At 34.2% G+C, this 24,884-nt stretch overlaps 1 protein-coding gene across 2 annotated transcripts in view; it reads right to left on the bottom strand.

Annotated features, from left to right (window-relative positions):
• The window catches only part of CCSER2 (coiled-coil serine rich protein 2), a 168,921-nt gene that overhangs the window by 47,172 nt on the left and 96,865 nt on the right, over window positions 1–24,884 (bottom strand). For both annotated transcript variants that reach the window (XM_069459967.1, XM_069459968.1), the window contains exon 7: window positions 3,688–3,771. In XM_069459967.1, the coding sequence (XP_069316068.1) occupies window positions 3,688–3,771 (84 nt within the window). The remainder of the gene's footprint in view (window positions 1–3,687; window positions 3,772–24,884) is intronic.

Raw genomic sequence — 24,884 nt, 5'->3', positions numbered from 1 at the left:
GACACAAGTTTTCAAAATCTATGTAATACAACAAAAGCAGCCCCAAGGGGAAAGTTCATAGCCTTAAATGCCTACATCAAAAAGAAAGAAAGATCATAAAATAAAAACCTAATGTCACATCTCAAGGAACTAGAAAAAGGAGAATAAACCAAACCCAAAGACAGCAGAAGAAAAGAAATAACAATACTTAGAGCAGAAGTAAATGAAATGGAAACTAAAACAACACAAAGGATCAATGAAACAAAAAGTTGGTTCTTTGAAAAGACCAAAAAAAAAAAAAAATCAATAAACAATTAGTCACATTAACCCGAAATAGAAGATAAAGCACTCAAATAACCTCAATCAGAAATGAAAAAGGAGACATTACAACTAATAAGTGCAGAAATACAAAATATCATCCATGAATATTATGAAAGCCTCTATGTGAACAAACTAGAAAACCTAGATGAAATGGATAAATTCTTGGAAACACACAACCTCCTAAGTCTGAATCAGGAAGAAATAGAAACTCTGAACAAACCAATAATGAATAATGACCAGCAAGATTAAAGCAGTAACAAAAAATCTCCCAACAAAAAAAATCCCCGAATCAGATGGATTAACAGCCAAATTAAACCAGACCAACAAAGAAGAATTAGTACCTATCCTACAGAAACTATTCCATAACAGCATGGAGGGAATCCTCCCTAACTCATTATATGAGGCTGGTATCACCCTGATACAAAGCCAGGAAAGGATACAACGATAACAAAAAACTACAGACCAGTATTTCTTATGAACATAGATGCAAAAAACCTCAACAAAATACTGGCAAACCGAATTCAATAGCACATCAAAAAGAGAATCCACTATGATCAAGTAGGTTTCATCCTAGCAATGCAATGATGGTTTAACATAGGCAAATCAATAAACATGATTCACCACATACACAGAAACAAAAACAAAGACCACATGATCATCTCAATAGATGCAGAAAAATCATTCAATAAAACCCAGCATTCTTTCATGATAAACCCCCCTAACAAACTAGGCATAGAAAGAACATACTGAATAATTATAAAAGCCATATATGACAAACTCACAGCCAACATCATGCTGAATGAGAAAAAGTTGAAAGTATTTCTCCTAAGATCGGGAACAAGACAGGGGTGTCCAATGTCACCACTTCTATTCAATATAGTATTGGAAGTCCTAACCAGAGCAATCAGGCAAGAGATAGAAATAAATGGCATCCAAATCAGCAAAGACGAGTTCAAACTATCCCTATTTGCTGATGATATGATCTTGTATCTAGAAAACCCCAAAGACTCCACCAAAAGACTCCTGGAATCGATAAATTCAGTACAGTTTCGTGTTATAAAATCAATGTACACAAATCAGTAACATTTCTATATATCAGTAACAGTCAAGCAGAAAGCCAAATCAAGGACTTGATACCATTCACAATAGCTAAAAGGAAAATAAAATACCTATGAACATACTTAACAAAGGTTAAAGACCTCTACAAGGAGAACTACAAAACAATGATGAAAGAAATCATAGAAGACACAAACAAATGGAAAGACATCCCGTGCTCATGGATTGGTATAATCAACATCATTAAAATGTCCATAGTACCCAAAGTGTTTTACAGATTCAATGAAATCCCCATCAAAATACCAGCATCATATTTTACAAATCTAGAAAAAATAATCCTAAGCTTCATTTGGAACCAAAAGAGTCTGAATAGCCAAACAATCTTAAGTAAAAAGTACAAATCTAGCGGTATCACATAACCTGAATTCAAATTATACTACAAGGCTATATAGTGACCAAAACAACATGCTACTTACATAAAAAATACACAGACATAGACCAATGGAACAGAATAGAGAACCCAGAAATAAAACCATCTACCTACAACCAACTGATCTTTGATAAAGCAGACCACAACATACACTGGGGAAAGGAAGTCCTACTCAATAAATGGTGCTGGGAAAACTGGTCAGCCACATGCAGAAGAATGAAACAGGACCCCTCTCTCTCACCATATACAAAAATTAATTCAAGATGGATAAGACTTACATGTGAGGCATGAAACGATAAAAATTCTAGAACAAGATGTAGGAAAAACTCTTCTAGACATCGGCCTAGGCAAAGAATTTATGACTAAGACCCCAAAGGCAAATATAGCAACAAAAAAAATAAATTAATGAGACCTAATTAAATTAAAAAGCTTCTGCACAGCAAAGGAAATAATCAAGAGAGTCAACAGATAACTTTAGAATAGGAGAAAATATTCACAAAACTACACATCTGACAAAGGACTGATATCCAGAACCTAAATGAATTCAAAAATATCAGCAAGAAAACAAACAACCCGATCAAAAAGTGGGCAAAAGACATGAAGAGAAGTTTTTCAAAAGAAGATAGGCAAATGGCGAAAAAAAAAAAAGAAAAAGAAAAAAAAAGGAAAGAAAAGAAAAATGCTCAACATCACTAATCATCAGGAAAATGCAAATTAAAACTATAAGGAGATACCACCTTATCCCTAGCAGAATGGCCATTATTAAAAAGTCAAAAAAGACTAGATACTGGCATGAATGCAGAAAGAAAGGAACACTTCTACACTGTTGGTGGAACTGCAAATTGGTACAACCTCTACGGAAAACAGTATGGAGATTCCTCAAAGAAATAAATGTAGACCTACCATTCGATCCAGCAATCCCACTGCTGGGTATCTACTCAAAGGAAATGAAGTTATTTTATCAAAAAGATACCTGCCCTCGAATGTTCATCACAGCACAATTCACAATTGCAAAGGGGTGGAATCAACCTAAGTGCCCTTCAATTCATGAGTGGATAAAGAAAATGTGGTACATACACACACACACACACACACACACACACCATGGAGTACTACTCAGTCATAAAAGGAATGAAATAATGTCATTTGCAGCAACTTGGATAGAACTGGAGACCATTAATCTAAGTGAAGTATCTCAGAAATGGAAAACCAAGCACTATATGTTCTCACTAATATAATAAGTTAATAACAATATAATAAGCTAACAGACAGGTACACGTGGGCACAAAGTGATACAAGACATGAGAAACCAAGAAGCGGGGAGAGTGGGAGGATGAGTGTGGGATAAAATCGTACCTATTGGATCCAATGAACACTATTCCAGTAATGGGCATACCAAAGCCCTGCCTTAAGCATTATACAAGATATCCTTGAAACAGAAACTCTTGTACCCCTTAGTCAGTATTTTGAAATTAAAAAAATACCTCTAGATTCTATAATTGTATTTTTTAAGATAAAAAGAAAAACAAATTAATCTTATTTTCAGTATATTTCTCAATGTTATGATTATATATAAGAATTGCCTATTACCATTTTAATTTTTATTGGTAGTCATATTTTAAAAACTGTTATTCACAGTTATAAGCAATGATTTTTAAAAAAGAATTCTGCACCAGTAGTAATATGGGAACAAATAATTATCCAACTGATAAATTCAAATGGAAGCACCACAGAGACACTATTTCAACTTAACAAAGTAGCAAAAGTTAAGAGCAAAACCAATTAATACCCAAGACAGAAAAGTTCCAGGCTTTTATATATTTATCATTAAATCTTTTTGCTATTGCACTTTTAGTAATAAAAAAGAATTTAAAAAAATTCAGCATGATATGTAGTCATACCTTATATATTTGGTCACCATCTTCTGGTTCTGGACTGGATGGCAATGATAGTTGAATATCGTGCAATGAACCACTTCCATCGTGCTGTCAGAAAGAAGAAAAGAAAAACACAAGATTAATATCATAACTGTAGACATTCAGTTCAACCTGAATTCACCCCAAGCCAAATGCTAGCATAGCAAAGAACAAATTGGAGATAGAATTTTAGAAATCTCCTTTTTATCTCTATGCACTGGTAGAAGGAAATGTGGAAGAGGAAAAAAGCGCCAGAATAACCTGTGGAAATAAATAACAGACACTATATGAGTGGTTGAAGTAGAGAGTCACTGGACATATGAGAAATTTCCTCAAGAATTTTCAGATTATCTCACCTAAGAGAAATGTAAAATAAAAGTCAACTGAATCTGATTTGATTTACATGTGTTTTGAGTATGAAGGAGCCAGAAACAATATTAAATAAAAAGGTCTGGCCACAAAAAATCATTTGATTAAAAATACTAGATACATGAGAATACATATTGCATGACTCCATTTATATGAAGTCTGAGAACAGGCAAAACTCATCTATGGTGCTAGAAATCAGAATAGTGGTAGACACAGGGGAGGGAGGTTACTCACTGAGAAAGAACATTATTGGAAGCTGGAAATGTTCTATGTCTTGACTGCATGGTGGTTACATAAACATACAAATGAAAAGTTCAAGCTGTATACTTATGATTGGTATACCTTAAATACTTTACTGGATGTATGCCTCCAAAAATAGCTGAAATAAACTGAAGATTTTATCCTTAAACACGATAAAGAAAATGATATAATATTAAGTTCTACTCCTCGTTGAACTGGTTTAACAATAAGAAGCTATACGCCCAATGATTCAGATGACAACCTCAAGAAAGATGAACCAATACAAGATACAACTAGATGATGGTGAGGGTCTGACCCCCTGACGAAGGCAGCCCACCTGCGGTTCAACACCTTGTTTGTTCAGATGGTACCTCACTGCCTCAGGACACACACACTAAACCAGCAACCTTCAAGGAGCACTAACATCACAATCTTCCTCAGATACATCTTTTCTGAATCTTAGACCATAAATAATGTCCTCCATTGAAACAGGAGTACTATAAAAGCAGAGATAAGCATTTAGGTTATTTTCTTTTTTATTTATTATAATACATCCACTGACTCAGAATCACTAGAGATAGGGCCCAGGAATGTGTATTTAGAAAAGTTCACCAGTTAATATTGATTTACAGAGAAGACTAAGCATTTGCCAAATTTCTAACATAGATAAATTACGGTTTTACTGGCAATATCATATGGACAATAAGACTTTGACCTAAGAGGGAAGGCAATATTCCAATGAACAATAATGTTCTCATAACACCATGTTAAAAAATTTTAAGCAAGTTTTATAAGACATTTCAGTAAAAAAGTTCATCTCTGCTATTAATGACTTGAAATATAAAAATATGGCCAGTCCTACATACAAGTATATTTGAGAAAAGAGGAACTATAAAATTATATTAATTTCCAAATATCTAAATATCTTCCTGCCAACTGCAAAGCACGAACCCTAGGGGATGGGAGACAACACAAGCACACACTGCTTTACATTAGACATAAGTGCAGCTGCAGGAAAGATAAAACAACAGCTTTCCAAGCAGAAGAAAAAAGGGGGGTTCTAGCAAAACAAAATACCAGGGAGATCACAAAATATCAGAAACTCAGGAAAGTAACTCCATAAAACTGTATGTAAATTCCTGGGTTCACTCCTGAACAGCACTTGCTTGGATCTGATCCTAGATAGATAATAGATATTTATTTCAGAAATAAACTAAGAAGTAAAATAAGATCACTGCCCAGGTCCCATACTAGCCTCTGGAAGGTGTATACTGGAGAGCATGGCAAAGGCTTTGAAAAGAGAACTGATACTGAAACCACAATCCAAAGGTGGCTGGTTGGAGCTTGCAGCCTGAGGTCAACTAGACTATTTGCCTGCTCACAAAAAAAAAAAAAAAAAATCAATATTCTCCATAGAATTTAAAGAAGATCAAGAATCACGTAACAATGTTAAAATACCTAAGATGTAATCCAAAATTACTCAACATATAAAAAAGGAAAAAAATCTCAACTCACACGGGAAAAGGCAGTCAACAGATATCTACCAATGCCAAAGTGACACAGAAGTTAGAATTGGAAGAGGTTTTAATAGAGCTATCATAAAAATTCACCAAAAGTAAAGGTGAACTCTTGAAGGGGATGGAAAGCGAAAGCCTCAGCAGAGAATCAATATATAAAGTGGAAACAAATGGAAATTTTAGAACTGAAAAAATTCAATAACCAAAATTTTAAAATGCACTAGTTGGGCTACATACCAACATTTGAGATGACAGTAAACTTAAAGATAGATTAATAGAAAGTATCCAATTTGAACAATGAAGAGAAAAAAGTACTACTCAGCCACAAAAAACAATGGTGATCTAGCACCTCTTGTATTATCCTGGACAGAGCTGGAGCCCATTCTACTAAGTGAAGTATCACAAGAATGGAAAAACAAGCACCACATGTACTCACCATCCAATTGGTATTAATTGATTAACACTTATGTGCACATATAGTAGTAACAACATTCATCGGGTGTCAGGCAGGTGGGAGGGGAGAAGATGGGTTGGGTATATTCACACCTAATGGATGCGATGCGCACCATCTGGCAGATAGACACGCTTGAAGCTCTGACTTGAGTAGGGCAAAGGCAATATGTGTAACCTAAACATTTGTACCCCCATAATATGCTGAAATAAAAAAATTAAAAAATTTAAAAAAATTAAAAAATGAATTAAAAAAAGTTTGGCCAAAAACAAACAAACAAAAAACTGACAGAGCCTGCTCATTAACCTGTAGGGGCACTAACAAAAAATCTAATATTCATGTTACTGAAGTCACAGAAGAATGGGTGTAGGGCAGAAAAAGTATTTGAAGAAATAATGGATAAACATACCCCAAATTTCCCAAATTTGATAAAAAACACAGACATGAGAAGCCCAATTTAAAAGAACTGAACACACCAAAGTATGCTCTCTGAACATAAAGGAATTTAACTAGAAATCAATAACAGAAGGATAATCTCCAATCACTTACAAAGTAAACAAACTTCAAAATCATCCATGGTTCAAAAGAGGAAGTCTCACAGCAAACAAGAAAATATTTTGAATTGAAGGGAAATGAAGACACCATGTACCAAAATTTGTGGAATGCACCTAAAGCAGAGTGTAGAGGGAAAATTATAGTATGAAATGCTTATATTTTTAAAAAGATGTCAAATCAAAACTTGGAACAAAATAAATCTAGAACAAGGGAAAAGAAGATACAATAAAGAACAGAAATTAATGTAACTGAAAATCAAAAAGCACAAAGAAATCAATGCAACTAAAAACAGGTTCTTTGAAAATTGCTAAACATCTTACAAAACTGCCAAAGAGCAAAAAAGTTAGAAGCGCAAGTCAAAACACGTATCAGGAATGAAAGCAAGAATATGATTATAAATGTCTCAGGTGCTAAGAGTAAATAAGGCAATAATAATATGAATGACTTTGTACATAAACTTGACAATTTATATGAAATGGTGAAATTCCTCAAAAGCCACAAACTCTTGAAACTCATCCAAGATGAAATAAATAACCTGTGTGAAACAGAGGGATCCATGTCTATTAATGAAAATGAATTCATAGTTTAAAATCTTTATATAAAAAAATCTAAGCTCAGGTGTTTTACTGGTAAATTCTTTCAAAATTTAAGGGAATAATATCAATTCTGTATAATCTCTAACAGACAACAGAAATCAAATTAATTTAGAAAATTAATCAAATCAATTAATGAGGCCAGCATTTTCCTGATTCTAAAACAGACAGTATAAGAAAACTATATAGATCAATATCCCTCATGAATAAGGATGCAAAAGTACCTTAACAAAATATCTCGGAATCATTATTCAATAATATATAAAAAGGAAAATACATCATTAACAAGTGTGGTTGATCCCAGGAATGCAAAGGTGGTTTAATAGTCAAAAAGCAATGTAATTCACCACATCAAGAAATAAAGGATCTATACAATCATCTCAATAGTTGCAGATAAATTTTCTGACAAAATTCAGCATCCATTCATGATAAAAATTCAGAAAACTTGGAATAAAATGGAACTTGCTCAACCTGATAAAGTCCATCTAAAAAACTTACTACTAACATATTTAATGGCGAAAGACTTAATGTTTTACCCCTAAATCCAGGAACAAGGTACTCCTGTTCAATATCACACTGGACTTTCTATCCAGTGAAATAAGGCAAGAAAAAGAAATAGAAGACACACAAATAGGAAAGGAAGAAATAAAATCATCTCCATTCAGAAGATATAATTTTTGGTATTAAAAAAATCCAACTATCTACAATAAAACTACTGGAACTAATATATGAACTTAGGAAAGTCACAGGATACAAAGTCAATATACAAAAATCAACTATTTTTATGGTGGGCAACTGAAAATTGAATTTAAAAAATACCATTTACAATAAACCAAAATCCAAAAGGGGAGTGGCGGGAAGCAAAATCAAGGAAACAAGATCCAAAACCACAAAGGAGAAAATACGTAGGTATAAATCTAACAAAATACAGACAAACTCTACATTAAAAACAAAATATATAGAGAGATGAAAGAAATCAGAGAGAACTAAGTAAATGAAGAGATATTTTCTGTTCATGAGTTGAAAGATTCAATACTGTTGAGATATCAATTCTCTTCCAAATTCAACTACAGAGTCAATATCCTCCCATGAGAATTTTTTTTTTGAGAAGTAGAAAAGCTGCTTCTAAAATTCATATGGAAAAGCAGAAACAACTAACATAGTCAAAGAATTTTGAAAAGAAAAACAAAGTAGGAGGAGTCAAGTTACTTCATTTCAAGATAAACTATAAAGCTCTAGTGATCAAGAGAGTGTGGTACTGGCAAAAGGACTAACACAGATCAAAGGAATAGAAAAGAGCTCAGAAATATACCCATAATTATACCAACCATTTATGGTCAAAGATAATTGAATAGAGAAAGGATAGTGGTGCTATCCTCAAATGGTGCTAGAACAATTGAACAGCCACATGAATAAATTGAACTTCGCCCATAACTCACACAATACCATACACAAAAACTCTCAAAACAGATTGCAGACCTAAATTTTAAACTTAAAACTACAAACTTCTCCAAATAAACACAGAAAATCTTAGTGATCTTGGGTTGAGCAAAGATTTCTTAGACATAAAACAAAAAAACATGATCCATAAAAAAAATTGATAAATTTGACTTCAAGAGAAGATCCTTTGCTCCTCAAAACAAAAACAAAAACAAACCCAAAACCTTAACAGGATGAAAGGAAAAGCCATGTTCTGGGAGAACATACTTGTAATAATTCAGATAAAATATTGAGCATAGTGCCTAACTTATAAAAAGCATTTAAAAAGTGTTAGCTACTTTTGAAATAACAGCAACAAAAATAGTAACAAGAAGGTCTAGGGTTTTCAGCTGACTTCATTAAATCATAATCGTACATAGTTGCCCAAAGAGCTAGTCCCATTTTTAAAAATATTTGTTCCATCATTTATATACCTGATAAAGGACTTGTATCTAGAATATATAAAGAACTCTCAAAAATCAACAATAAGAAAATAAACAAGATTTTTATTAATGGGCAAAAGAACAAACTTCACCAAAGAAGATACACAAATGGAAAATAATAATACAAAAAAGATGCTCAACATCACTGATCATTACAGAAATACAAATTAAATCCACAGTGAGATACCACTGAACATCTATTATAGTATCTTTTAAAATATACTGACAATACCAAATACTGACAAGGATGCAGAACAATAGTAATGTTCTTATATTGATGGTAGGAATACAAAATGGTATAGCCACCATGGAAAACAGTTTAGTTTCTTAAACACTTAACATACAACCCAGCAGTCCCACTCCCAGGTATTTACCCAAGAGAAATATGTTCACATGAAAATCTGTGCACAAATGTTTATAAGGGTTTTTATTTGTAATTGCCAAAAACTGGAAAGCTACATAAATATCCTTCAACTGGTAAATGGATAAACCAACTGTGGTACACGTACAAACTAGAATACTATTCTGCAATATACAGAAACAAATTACTGATATATGGAACAGCATGAATGAATTTAAAATTGCATCATGTTAGGCAAAAGAAAAGCCAGACTCAAAAGGCTACATAATATACGATTCCATTTATAACACAGCCTAGAAAAGGCAAAACTACAGAGACATAAAAGACATCAGTGATTGCCAGGAGCTAGCAGTGGGTGTAGGGATTGACTATAAAAGAAAAAAGAAAAAGGAATTCTGCAGGATTATTGTACTAGCTGCACAACTGTTTGTCAAAGCTCATACAGCTGTATACCAAAAAGACCGACTTTTACTGCACATAAATTATACCTTAATAGAACTGTACTAGGTTGAATAATGCCGCTCTAGAAATTCATGCCCACCCAGAATCTGTGATTATGACCTTACTTGAAAATAGGGTCATTACACACATAATCAAGTTGAGGTCAAAATGGATTAGGGTGGGCCCCAAATCCAATATAGCTGATGGCCTTATAAAAAGAGAGAAATTTAGACACATAGACTCAAAAGGGAAAAGAACATGTAAAGACAAAAGCAGAAACCAGAACGATGCATCTACAAGCCAAGGAATGCCAAGGATTGCTGGCAACCACCAGGAGCTAGAAGTAACAAAAGTTTCTCTCCTAGAGCTTTCAGATAGAGCATAGCACTGATATCCTTGCTTTTGGATTTCTAGCCTCCAGAACTGTGACTGAATAAATTTCCATTGTTAGAAGCCACCAAGTTTGTGGTAATTTGTTATGGCAGCTCTAGAAAACTAATAGAAGACTTGACTAAAAATACAATTAAAAGCAAACAAAAAGGAAAAAAAAAATACTAGATAAACCTCAACAACCACACACACAAAAACTGATATAGGAATATTATTGTAACACAAGAGACAGAGAAGAATTAAAGAAGAAAAGTATTAATTAAGATAAACAAAGATTTTAATTAGTGATTAGAGGACTAATCCACCAAGAAGACGTAGCAATCATAAACATTTTTATACCTAATAAAATAGCCTGAAAATACTAAAACAAAATTGACAGCATTAAAAGTAGAAATAGAAAAATCTATAATTCTGGCAGATCTGTGATCTATAACTCTCAGAAACTCACAAATCAAAGAAAAAATTTAGTAAGGATAAATAAGATACAAATGTTACAATCAAGAAGCTTGACATAATAGACATTACTGCTACCTAAAATATAGAAAATGCATAGAACCATCACAAAAATTGACCATATTGTTGGCCAGAGGTTAAGAAACTAGAGTACACATGACAAATCTGGCCAGCTACTGCTTTTTATTACAATCCACATTTTCAATGCTTGTATTTGAAATGTTTTATCTATATAATAGCCCCAATTTAGCATCTTGCCCAAAATGGCTAAAAAATTCACTACATGGCCCTCTAAGGAAAGTTCTCCAAACTTAGTCACACACACACAAAAAATCAACATATTCCAAAGAACTTATACAGATATGGTTCTTTATTATCCTCTTAAAAATTAGAAATCAATTTAAAAAGGAAAGCCCCATATACCAGTATCTTTGAAAAAAAAAGTTCTACATAAAATAAATTTATAAGATAGCCCAAGACAACCAAGAGTCATTAATATAAGTTATTGCTATGCCTCAAAAAAAAAATCCTCCCCTTTTTTATTAAACAGTCTAGCAATCTAGATTTAGGAGATAAAAAAGGGAAAAGACTATTATTTCCATCAAAGCTCGAGAGCTTTAAAGATCATGAATAAAATCTCCAACTGAATCAAATAATAAAACTACCTCCTACCCCCTCACCCCAATAACTCTGACACTAACCAGTGGTAGTGCTCTCTATTAATCCTTGACTAAAATGAAAGTGTCCAGGCCAAAATTGGGAAATATTTTGAGAAATGCTTCTTTAAGCATTGGGGGAAAGAGGAATCATAAAATGGACAGAAACGTTCTGTTTTTAAAAATACTAAAGAAATAACTTCATGCATGTAATTTTCATGCTTCACAATACACATACTAAGGAGCTAAGACTTATTGACCAGTGCTGGATACTGTTCTAAGTGTTTTGCATAAACATATTTAATAAATGCATAGGAACAAAAATAATACGAAAAACTCCATACCAACTGAACAAAAAATAAGCAATTCATAGTTAACTGACTGTGCAAGAATTCTGAAATGCTTCACTAAGTGAAGTGTTGTGGCAGTTTCTATGGGTTCTAGTTAGGATTTCTGAATTCTAAATGCAATCAGAATGCTAATGTACTCATCAGCATTTTATTAAAGACGGACAAACCTTCCTTTATTCTAACAGCATTAGAGGACTACCGTTAACAAGCCATCTTCCAATTTTCTTTTCTGACATGGCATAAAGGTAAACTTTTGTTCTAACATTAAAATTATTTCACATATTAAATTCTTGAAAACCCTATGACAAACTCCATCTTACCCAGGTGGCTCTTCCATGAGTCTGCAAAAACTGGGATCCCCCTATGAGTTCCAGAGCAGCTGCAATGGACATGGATACTTCGAATGACTAACAGAAAAGTTTGGCAGCATTGACCAATCCCTGCTGACAAGCATCATCAGTGATGTCAACAAAGCTGCCTTGTGTTTCAGATATACTCAGATATGCTACAACACAATCACAAGAGGGATCCTAGGAATGGGAGCAGAGAAAGAGGAGAGGGGGGTTTACTTCCTTTTCTTTTCAAAAGGTTTTTTGTTTTGTTTTGTTTTGTAAATACAGAGGTATATGGGTGAACAATCGCATCACATCACACAGTATCTAGAATATGCACTGAGAATAATTTTTGGGTAATATTGTAATTCACCTGTGGAATTTAAAATCTAATGATTTAAATTACATTTGAGAGTATTTTAAAAATACAGACTTATAAAGCTTGATTTTCAGTAAGTGCTTCAGAGATGAGGTGATCCTAACAGATGGTCAGGACAAATACATTTTAAAATAAAAATCAAATCTACCTGGCATTCAAATTAACTAGAATGTTCTTATATATGGATAGACCCTTTATAATATTCTTAGCAAACAGTATTTATAAATTTCTTCTGTTCAAATTTATTTTTTATTAAACCTAAGTGTTTCATTTGTCCACATATGAATCCTGTAGGTTTGTTTTGTTACTTAAAGATATTCCTTTTAATTTCTTCTAATTTTTCTACATTTTGACTTTTTAAAAATATTCAACTCTTCAAGTGGGTTTATTATAAGAAACTAAATATTTTCTTCCACATTACTAATAAATTTTCCTCAACATATATTTTAAAATCTTTCTATATTCAGCTGGGTACAGTGGTACACATCTGTAGTCCCAGCTACTCAGGAGGTTGAGATGGGAGAATCACTTGAGGCCAGGAGTTCAAGGCTGCAGTGTACCACGACCCTGTCTGTGAATATCCACTGGGCAACACAGTGAGACCTTATCTCTTCAAAAAAAGAAAAAAAAAAAAAAATCTTTCTGTAACCATTGTTTTTCAGTAAATACTTCACATACATTTCTACCTTTCCTATTCTCTTCCATTGCTCTATGTGTCTATTTGTGTCAGTACTGTATCCTGTTCTAAAGCGTTTTTTTCCCCTCTTTCCTTTTTGTCTTTTTCAATGTACCCAAACTTTACCCTCTGGTGTTTCCAATTTTGGAGTCATTGTGATGAATCCCTCCATAAAACCTACTGTGATTTTGGCTCAAATTGTATTAAAATTATAAATAGTCTGGGAACGAGCTCTAGATATACATCATATGCTCAGATTTTATCTTATACAATCTTTGTATAACATAATTGGTTACCCTTTGTAACACATCATTCTTGTAATTATTTATTTTAATCTTTGTATGTTCTCCTAGACTCTACACTAGCTGTCTTGATTAAGTACATTAATATCCATGAGTTAATGTTTACAATATTTATCCTTCCACTAGAAAATAAATCCTTTCTATAAAGTTTTTTTAGGTTTTTTCATAAAGCATCACAAACATCACTCAGTAATTTATTGGTGATTTAATGTTTTATTGATACAGTGATAATTTCATTATGTACTACTTAAATATCAGTTCGATGATTTGTTAGCCTTGGAGTCTTGAGTATAATACTGTGTATCTACTAGAACAGGTGTTTTGGTTGGACCATGACCCACAATAAGAAATACAATTTACCAGCCTGAGCAAGAGCGAGACCCCATCTCTACTAAAAATAGAAAGAAATTATATGGACAGCTAAAAATATATATAGAAAAAATTAGCCGGGCATGGTGGTGCATGCCTGTAGTCCCAGCTACTCGGGAGGCTGAGAGAGGAGGATCCCTTGAGCTCAGGAGTTTGAGGTTGCTGTGAGCTAGGCTGACGCCACGGCACTCACTCTAGCCTGGGCAACAGAGTGAGACTCTGTCTCAAAAAAAAAAAAAAAAAAAAAAAGAAATACAATTTATATTACAGCCAAGTATATATATACATATACATGAATATGTATGCATGTATGTGTACATGTATATATCCATGTGTGTATAGATAGACATACATACATCTCCCTCATTAAAAACAAGTTTTTTAAAAAAGTACTTGTCCTTATTACATGTGATGTCCTCTAATAGTTTTATACTGAAAATTCTAGTCATGATGAACAAATTCATTTCAAGACCCAGTAACCAGTTTTAGCCTATATTTTTAAGAACAATGCACTGAGTACAGGACAAGAATTGTGTCCTCTTTCTTTTTATTTTCATTACTGCCATAACTCTTGGTATTCAATAAGCACTTAATAAAGTATACCAAATGACAGAATAACAATAACTAAATAAATACAGGTATTGAAGTAAATGAAAGTAACTTTTTGGGCAACTACATAAAATTATGATCAATTAAAAACCCTTGACTTTCACATTATTATTGTCATTATTGCTATTATTATTAATATAATAGCTAACATGTATAAATTGCTTTATATGTATCAGGCATTATACTTAGCGTGTTATATGAATTACCTCATGCAGCCTTTATAACAATCCTGAGATAGGTACTATTATAATCTCTATTATCTTTTATGAGAAAATAGATGCACACAGAGTTTAAGGAACTTGTACAAGGTCATACAACAAGTGGAAAAATTGGTCTCAACTCAAATCTCCATCTTAAAATTGTCTATTCTGATTTTTTGAAATCACACTTATTCCTATTAACTTTTCACCATAACACCTAGAGATTATCTCAATTATCCCATAACTGAAAACAACTCAAATGTCTATCAACAGGTAAATGTAGAAAAGTAAAATTGTAGTACATATATGTAGAATGGAATGGTATTCATCAATAAAAATTACTGATATTTGTAAAACACAAATGAATATCAAAACCGTTAAGGCAAGTAAACAAAATTTAGAAACAAAAACAATACATATCAGATGGTTCCATTTAGATGAAATTCTAGGAAAGATAAAACTTTAGTAACAGAAAACAGAGCAGTGATCACCTGGGCCAGGTTTGAGAGAAGACTGACTATAAAGGGAAATGAGGGAATTTTAGCAGCTATAGAAATGTTCTATATCTTGACTGTGGTGGTAATAACACAACTGCATATATTCATCTAAACTCAGACTGTATACTAAAAATGGGTGCACTTTTCTTAAGTGTAAATTCTATCTCAATAAAGTCATAATTTTTTTTTTTTAATTATCTACACCTTCCTTTCCCTTCCTGAACAAGCAATTAGGACTCCATCCAAAAAGACAGCCCAGCAAGGAGTTTCAGGGCCTAAGCATGTTGAAGAGCATGCCCCTGCAGGGTGACAGCTTACCACTGCATGTCAGGTCCCAAAAAGAGTGAAAAAAGCATCCATGAGACATTGAGGGAACAGCCTAATATCAGAGTCAAGCGTGCGTGGAAAGAAGAGGACTAATGCACAAAATCGGAAGCTGGCATGGGCTGTCAAGAGTCCAAGCAGAGTGAAGGGGGCATCAACACATGGGAGAGCTGGCAAAGGCTACCAGAGTTCAAGCAGGACAATGAGGAAAGGGCCCAGTGCCAAGTATCAGACCCAAGTAGGGCAAGGAAGGTATCCATGTGTGGGCTCAACTGACATGTAGTATCAGAGTGTAGGCAGAGTGAAGGGGCATCCACACAGAGCAGGGGACTGGTGCAGGGTATCAGAGCCCAGGGGCTGGCAAGAAATCAGAGCCTGCATAGTATGAGGAAGGTATATACAAAAGAGTGAGGATAGCCATGCATGGGGTTCAGAATCTTAGCAGGTTAAGGAGAGCAACTTCAAATACACATGGCCTAACACAAGCTATCAAAGCCCAAGTAGGTTGAGGAAGATAACCACACAGGAGAAGGGATGACAGTGGTAGGAAATTGATTACATCCAGGAGGATTGATAAAATGAATAAATATATTAAGGAAAATGGAAACCAGTTTTCTCACTGTCAGAGAAGGAAGTTATGAAAAGGGAGAAATGCTGCATTTAGACTAGAATTGAAGTTATGACTATGAACCCATAGTTTTCAATATAGATAAAGAAATACAGTCACAACTAGGTATATAAACACCCACACATGCGCACGCACACACACACACACACACACACACGTCCTGAGAGAGCTTAAAGGCACTGACACTCAAATATCAATAAGCACACCTAACCCCCAGATACTGGCTTCTAAAAACCATTTCTTTCCACTAAAAGATACCCAGGGCTTCTTGAAAAAAATGACAGTTTCTATGATGGAGCACGGAAAATACTAAATAAGCTTAGTACATCTTGTATTGATTGTCAAAAAGCAAAGAAGTGCTCAAAGAATAAGAAAATGTCAAAAAGACACAGAAGCCAGACTGAGTTATTAACAGCTAAATGGTAAACAGTCTGAGCATCAAAATAAATTATGTTAATACATTATGACTAACTGAATAAAATAAGAAACTATGAGTACATACTATTATAAATAAATCACTGAATAAACTGGAAATTTGACAAGGAACATGGTATTTATATAGTTTCAAAATTCCTCCTAGAAAATACTAATTATAAAAGGGCAAAGACTAATTTTACAGTGGAGAAGGCTACCAGATACATCTTTACCAAGTGATCAAAGTTAACATCACTAATGGGACAAACCAGAATCATGTGCCATGGGATGAGATGCAATGACAACAACATAGCATTGCTACTGTGACATTTCTGTCAAAGATACAAAACCTGAATCCAATCATGCTGCTTGCCATATTAGACAAATCCCAATTGAGGGACATTCTGCAGAATAACTGGCCTATAATAATAAACAGTGCCAAGGTCAAAGTCAGGGGAAAACTGAGAAACTATTGCAGATTGAGGAAAATTACAGAGACATGACAGCTAAATACAATATGTGATCCTGTAGATCTTTTTGCTATAAAGGATTTTATAGGGATAAATGACAAAACCTGAACAGTCTCTAAGAATCAAATGGTTGTAATTTATCAATGTTGGTTTCCTGATTTTGATGACTGTATTGTGGTTATAATGGAGAATGTCCTTATTTTCAGGAAATACAAGTATTTGGGGATAATGTGCTTCAGCAGGCAACTTACTCTCATGTACGTCAAGAAAAAATGGTTATTGAGGTGGGGGTGGGGGGAGGGGATGGGTGTTGCCTACATGATGAGTGCGTTGCGCACTGTCTGGGGAATGGTCACGCTTGAAGGTGCTGACTCGGGGAGGTGGGGGGTCGGGGGAGGGGATGGGTGTATACCTACATGATGAGTGCAATGCGCACTGTCTGGGGAATGGGCACGCTTGGAGCTCTGACTCGGGGGGATAGGCGGTACATGGGCAACGTATGTAACCTGAGCTTTTGTACCCCCATAATAAGCTGAAAAAAAAAAAGAAAAAAAGGTTATTTAAACACGAAAAAAATATTTGAAATGTTTTTGTAAGAATAGGAATATTTCCAAAAAATTTTTAATATTAAAAAAAAAATAAATGTTCTTCATCTCATAAAGGGTATCCACAAAAAAGATACAAGAGACATCACACTTAACAGTCAAACACTGAAAGCATTTCTGTTAAGTTCAGGAGCAAGACAGGAACAATTTAATACTTTATTCAAGTTCCTAGCCAATGCATAAGGCAAGGAAAAATACAAACATTGTAAAGGAAAAACATAATTGTCATTATTGCAGATGATATGCTTATCTACATAAAAAATTCCCCAAAACCTCTATGGGAAATTACTGTAATTAATGACAACTGTATCAAGATTGCTGGATACAAAATCAATAAACAAAAGTCTATTGCATTTCTGTATAGGAACAATCCATTAGAAAATAATAACATATACAATAGCAACAAAAACTTTCAGTACTAGAAGTAAATCTAACAAAACTGTATAAACCTGTTATGGAAAAACTTATAAAACTCTATTGAATAAAATTTTTAAAAACTAAATCAATGGATTATATCTCATGTTCATGGATAGGAAGTCTAAATATTGTAAGATGTCAATTCTCCCTGAAATTGATCTATTGGTTAAATGCTATTCCAATCAAAATCCTACAAGTTATTCATAGGATTCAACAAAATGATTCCCACATTTTATGGAAAAGCAAAGGACTACAAATGGTTAAGAAACTTTTGAAGAAGAATAAGATAGGGAACCATGGTAATGTAATATTAAGCAACAGTCAGAACATATAATTTGATGCTAGGATAGTATTACATATAATGGACATCTAGTTTCTTTAAGAGCAGACATTGCATATCAGAAAAGAAAAAAACAGACTCGTTATTTTTAGTCATGAATCCACTGATTATCCAGATGGAAACAAACGAAAGAAGATCTCTGCCTCATACTTTATATACACCAAAATCAATTCCAAGGCATTTGAGATTTAATTGTGAAAGTCAAAACTCTTAATTTTTTTAGAAAAGAATAGAATATTTGTATGACCTCAGAACAAGGATTTCTTAAACAAGTATTTCCAAAAATACAAACCACAAAGAAAAGTCTGATAAATTCAACTACATTAGAACTAAGAAACTTTGTTCATCAAAGGATACCAGAAAGTGAAAAAGCAGTCCAAATAATGAAGAAAATATTTGCAACACGTATAGCCAACAAAGTACTTACATCTAGAATATACAAAAAACTCTAAATCAATCTCTCTCTCCCTCTCTCTCACAAGACACAAGATAACAAGGATTCCATAAACATACAAAGAGGTTTCACTTTATTAGAAGTCAGGGAAATGAAAATTAAAAACACAATTAAATGTCACTATATTCTAGCCACACGACAAACATTAAGAAGTTGGATAATATCAAATTTGCACACATATGAAACAATGGAAAACAACATCTACTACTCAAGGGAAGTAAAAAAAAAAAAAAATGAACTCTGGAAAACAGTTTGGTATTTCTAGAGTAGAATATTTCCATGTCTCATGACTCAGATATTCCACTTCTAATTAGAGACTCCAAGGAACTTTCACACAGGTGTGCCTAGACAATGTTCATAGCAATATTATTTGCCAGAGTGAAAAAACCTGGAAACAAACAAAATGGATATCAAAAGTAAAACAAAGATATTACAGTTTGTTCATAGAATGAAACATCAATAGAGAAATAAAAATTAATGAAGTAGAGCTAAACATAAACATAAACATTTATGAAAATGTTGAATGAAAGAAGTCACAGAGAAATACAGTATAATTTCATTTATACAAAGTTCAAAAAGAGGCAAAGCTAATATTCATAGGGATACAAACAAAAATGGTAAGGTAAAACTTAGAGGAAAAACAAGGGGAATCTCTAGATTCTGGAAGGGGAAGGCACTACAATCAGGAAGGAGTGTACAGGGAGCTTATCAATGTTTCATTTCTTAACCTGGGTGGTGAGTAAAAAGCTGGTTCACATTATTCATTACATTCAATCTGTGTATACTCTTTTTTTTTTTTTTTTTCTTTTTATTTTGTTTGTTTTTCAGCTCATCAAGGGGGTACAAAAGATCAGGCTATATACATTGCCCATGCCTCCCCATCCCCCCGAGTCTGAGCTTTAGTTGTGTCCATTTCCTAGACAGTGCACATCACTCTCATCATGTAGGTGTGCACTCCTCCCCTCCCCCCACCCCATCCCCCCCCCCCCCCCCCCCCCCGAGAGAACTTCAAACGTGTCCATTCCCCAGGCAGTGCGCATCGCACTCATCAAGTAGGTATACACCCATCCCTTCCACCCAGCCCTGACCTCTGTCCAATACCCTATTGGTGTGAATCCCAAATGTGCTCTCAGGGAAACCAGTTTGCTGGTGAGTACATGTGGTGCTTGTTTTTCCATTCTTGGGATACTTCACTTAATAGAATGGGTTCCAGCTCACTCCAGGAGAACCAAAGAGATGCCATATCGCCATCATTTCTAATAGCTGAGTAATATTCCATGGTATACATATACCACATTTTGCTAATCCATTCATGAATCGATGGGCATTTGGGTTGTTTCCACATTTTTGCGATTGTGAATTGTGCTGCTATAAACATTCGGGTGCAGGTGTCTTTTTTATAGAATGACTTTTGTTCTTCTGGGTAGATGCCCAGTAATGGGATTGCTGGATCGAATGGTAGGTCTACTTGAATCTGTTTAAGGTATCTCCACATTGCTTTCCACAGGGGCTGCACTAGTTTACAGTCCCACCAGCAGTGTATGAGAGTACCTGTCTCTCCACACCCACGCCAACATGTATAGTTTTGGGACTTTTTGATAAAGGCCGTTCTCACTGGAGTTAAGTGATATCTCATTGTGGTTTTGATTTGCATTTCCCTGATGATTAGAGATGTTGAACACTTTTTCATATGTTTGTTAGCCATTTTTATATCTTCTTTTGAAAAATTTCTATTCATGTCCTTTGCCCACTTTTTGATAGGGTTGTTCGATTTTTTCTTACTAATTTTCCTGAGTTCTAAATAGATTCTTGTTATCAGTCCTTTATCTGATGTGTAGTATGCGAAAATTTTTTCCCATTCTGTAGGTTGTCTATTTACTCTTGTGACTGTTTCTTTGGCTGTGCAGAAGCTTTTTAATTTGATCAGGTCCCATTTATTTATTTTTGTTGCTGCTGTGATTGCCTTAGGGGTCTTCCTCATAAATTCTTTGCCTAGGCCAATGTCTGTAAGAGTCTTACCTACATTTTCTTCTAGAATTCTAATAGTTTCTGACCTAAGGTTTAAGTCTGTTAACCACCGTGATTTGATTTTTGTGAGGGGTGAGAGCTGTGTGTCCTGTTTTAGTCTTCTACATATGGATATCCAGTTTTCCCAGCACCATTTATTAAATAAGGAATCTTTTCCCCAGAGTATGTTTTTTTCTGCTTTGTCAAAGATTAGATGGCTATATGAGGATGGTTTTATATTTGGATTTTCTGTTCTGTTCCACTGGTCTGTGTCTCGGCACTTGTGCCAGTACCAGGCTGTTTTTAGAACCACAGCCTTGTAGTAAAGTTTGAAGTCTGGCAAATTAATACCTCCCATTTTGTTTTTGTTGTTTAATATTGCTTTTGCTAAACGGGGTCTTCTCTGATTCCATACAAAGCGTAAAATTATTTTTTCTATGTCTGTGAAAAAAGATGTTGGTAGTTTAATAGGGATTGCATTGAATCTGTAGATAACTTTGGGCAGTATAGACATTTTAACAATGTTGATTCTACCGATCCATGAGCATGGTATGGTTTTCCACCTATTTACATGTTCTGCGATTTCCTTCCTCAGAGTTTCATAGTTCTCCCTATAGAGGTCCTTTACTTCCTTAGTTAGATATATTCCTAGATATTTTATTTTCTTTGTTGCTATTTTGAAGGGTATTGAGTCCTTAATTTGGTTCTCCGTTTGACTGTTATTGGCGTATATGAATGCCTCTGATTTGTGTGTATTGATTTTGTATCCTGAGACTTTGCTGAATTCATTAATCAATTCCTGGAACCAGACAAGGCTGCCCACTGTCCCCATTACTTTTCAACATAGTATTGGAAGTCCTTGCAAGAGCTATCAGGCAAGAAAGCAGAATCAAGGGAGTCCAAATAGGGACAGAAGAGATCAAACTCTCACTCTTTGCTGATGATATGATGTTATATCTAGAAAACCCCAAGATTTCAACCAAGAGACTCCTGTGTATACTCTTTTTAAGAATATGTTATAAACTCTTTTTTCCTGAAGTGATGAGAAAAGTATGGGGACAGAGGAGCATGAGTGCCCTGGCTTTTCTGTGATTCTCTGCTGCCAAGTGGCATTCATTCAGCAGCCCCTAACTCTAGGTGAACTCACCCAGGATACTGCTGCTTCCAATATTCCATCTGCCTACCACTACCAACACACGTGTGCGTGTGCGCACGCACACACAGAAAGAGAAAGAGAGAGAGAGAACAGAATAAATATGTAAGGGGAAAAAAGTATTGGTTTTATTCTCAACATTGGAGGTGAAAGGGAATAATGAAACAAAACATTTGTATATTACATTTGATAGTTTATAAAACACTCATGCACACTCCTTTATTTTTATCCCCAAAACAAGCATCCTGAAGTAGACAGGGTGTAAGTCATAGGGACCAAATATTTTGCAATCCAAATAAAATGTCAGAAAGAGGTATCATCATCCTTTTCCATTATTCTACCTCGGATTCTTCATTTCATACTGCAAGGTCAGACAGAAGTCAAATATGATAATATAACAAAAAGAGCAAACAGGGAAAATAATGAAAAGAAATGAGAGGGAAAAAAGTGAGTGGGTATTATAACTGCTTTGGAAAATTGTTTCTTAGTATTTACTAAAGCTGAATATCTACATACCTCATACCTTACAGCTGGCCAGCAATGCCACTCATAGTTATATACATAACAAGAATGCATACATATGTTCACCAAAAGACATATACTAGAATATGTAGTGGCACTATTCATAATAAACAAAGAATAGAAACCTGTCCAAATGTCTATCAGCTGTGGAACAAATGAAATAAAGTGTGGTATACTCACACAATGGAATACTCTACAGCATTGAGAATGAATGCAAGAAATGAATGACTTACAAATACAATGTTGAGCAAAAGAAGCCAAATATAAAATGGGTATATGCTATATTATTTCATTTTACTTCAAAGCTCAAATACAGGCAAACTCATCTGTTCTCAGAAATCAGGTGGTCACCATTAGAAAAATAGGGTAGTAACTGGAAGGGGCTTCTGATAATGTTGTGGTAATGTTCCATTTCCTGTTGGATACTGGCCACACAGGTATTTTCAGTTTGTGGAAATTCACTGAGATAGACACTTAGGAATTTTAACCTTTTCTGTATGTATACTATGCTTCAATAAAAAGTTTTTGAAACAAGGTGTAAAGAATTAAAGTAAGGAGACAAGATACCACTAAAAAATCATTTTTTTTTGTTATAATAAAGAACATCCCCATGTTCTTCAGATCAGGATCAAAATTCTTATTCAAAATTTCTAAATTAGGCAATAAAATATACAGAGGTATTAAGCTAAAATAATTCAAAAGCCTTGAGTTTAAAATGCATTCTACATTAATATGAAACTAGGTGACCTTGAAAAACTCAATTAAATCCCAGCCTCAGTTTTCTGACCATTAAAATGGGGTTATCACTGCTGTCCTTCCTATCCCCAGTGATGCTGCGATGAGTAGAAAGAGGTATACAGGAGAGCTGTTTAAAGTAAACTTGAGTTTACCATAACAACAAATAAAAAACAGATTAAAAGTCAAATACAACGGTTTACAATTTTTTAAATTTTATGTGTAGCGAGAACTTTAAGTGAATGCTTAAAAAGAAGACTATTTAATAAAATAAAGATTCCAGAGCCTGGGTTTGGCTTAGAGGACACAGAGCAATGGTAAGGAGAATATTGGAGCCTACCTTTACGCTCTCCTCCTCTCCCTGTTGTCCCCCAAAATATCTCCTAGAACACCATTGTGTGCAACAAGTCTTGGAGTCACAGAAATTGGGGTAAAAAAAAAATCCTGGTTTTATCACTAATTAGCTTTCTGAGCCTCACCTTCTTCACCTATGAAATGAAGCCAATGTCACCTACTTTTTAAGGACTAGAGATAATGTATAATATATTAGAGAACCTAGAAGAATGCCCTGTATGCAATACATGACCACTATATAGAAGTTCTGCATACACAACTCTATGCATGAAATGGAGCATTAAAATTCAACTATTTTTAAAGCAATTAAATTTAACAACTTTAGCTTAAAATTTGAGTACCTGCAACAGCCTCCTAAATAGGACTTAAGTCATTCCCTCTGCTATTCATTTTCCACAAATCTGCCCTAAGCATACCATTCCTGTCTCTTTTCTAGCACACTATATTTTAACCATATCCATTTATTAACTAATCTTTGAATATGGTATGTACTTCAAAAAAAATTTTTTTTTAGAAACATTAAATGTGTTTGTGAAAAATTAGAAATTAGAAAGTATAGATTAAAATAAAACACACACACACAAAAATCACATTCTCACCATCCAGGTAGCATCACTATTAACACCTTAAAGCATATCCTTCTGGAGAGATATAGATGTAGATATAGACATATACAGATAAATAATCATAATGTACATACTGCTTTATAACCTGCTTTCTTCAATCAACAACCTCCGCCTTTCCATTTCAGTAAATTTCTATCTCCTCTAATGTATAGGCCATATTCAAATTTCCCCAACTAACCTAAAATGTCTTTCACAACTAATCTATCCAAACCAACATCCAATTAAAAATCTCACACTGTAGCTAGCTGTCCCTTACATTTCTTTTAACGTAGCACTGTCACCTTCCCCCACTATCTTTTTAGGATGCTAACAAGTTAAAGAAATCTCACTACTTTTCCTACAGAATGTTCAACCTTATGATTTTGCCTGGTTTCTTCTTCTCTTATTCTTCTATCACCTGTCTTGTCAGATACAGAAAAAGGTAAGTTTATGATCCCTCATTTTTAAAAATGTGGGTATTACTAATCTTAA

The sequence above is a fragment of the Eulemur rufifrons genome, chromosome 28 (assembly GCF_041146395.1).
Source record: "Eulemur rufifrons isolate Redbay chromosome 28, OSU_ERuf_1, whole genome shotgun sequence".
Classification (NCBI taxonomy): domain Eukaryota; kingdom Metazoa; phylum Chordata; class Mammalia; order Primates; family Lemuridae; genus Eulemur; species Eulemur rufifrons.
The sequence above is the reverse complement of the archived record's forward strand: the minus strand, read 5'-3'. Positions and strand labels throughout refer to the sequence as shown.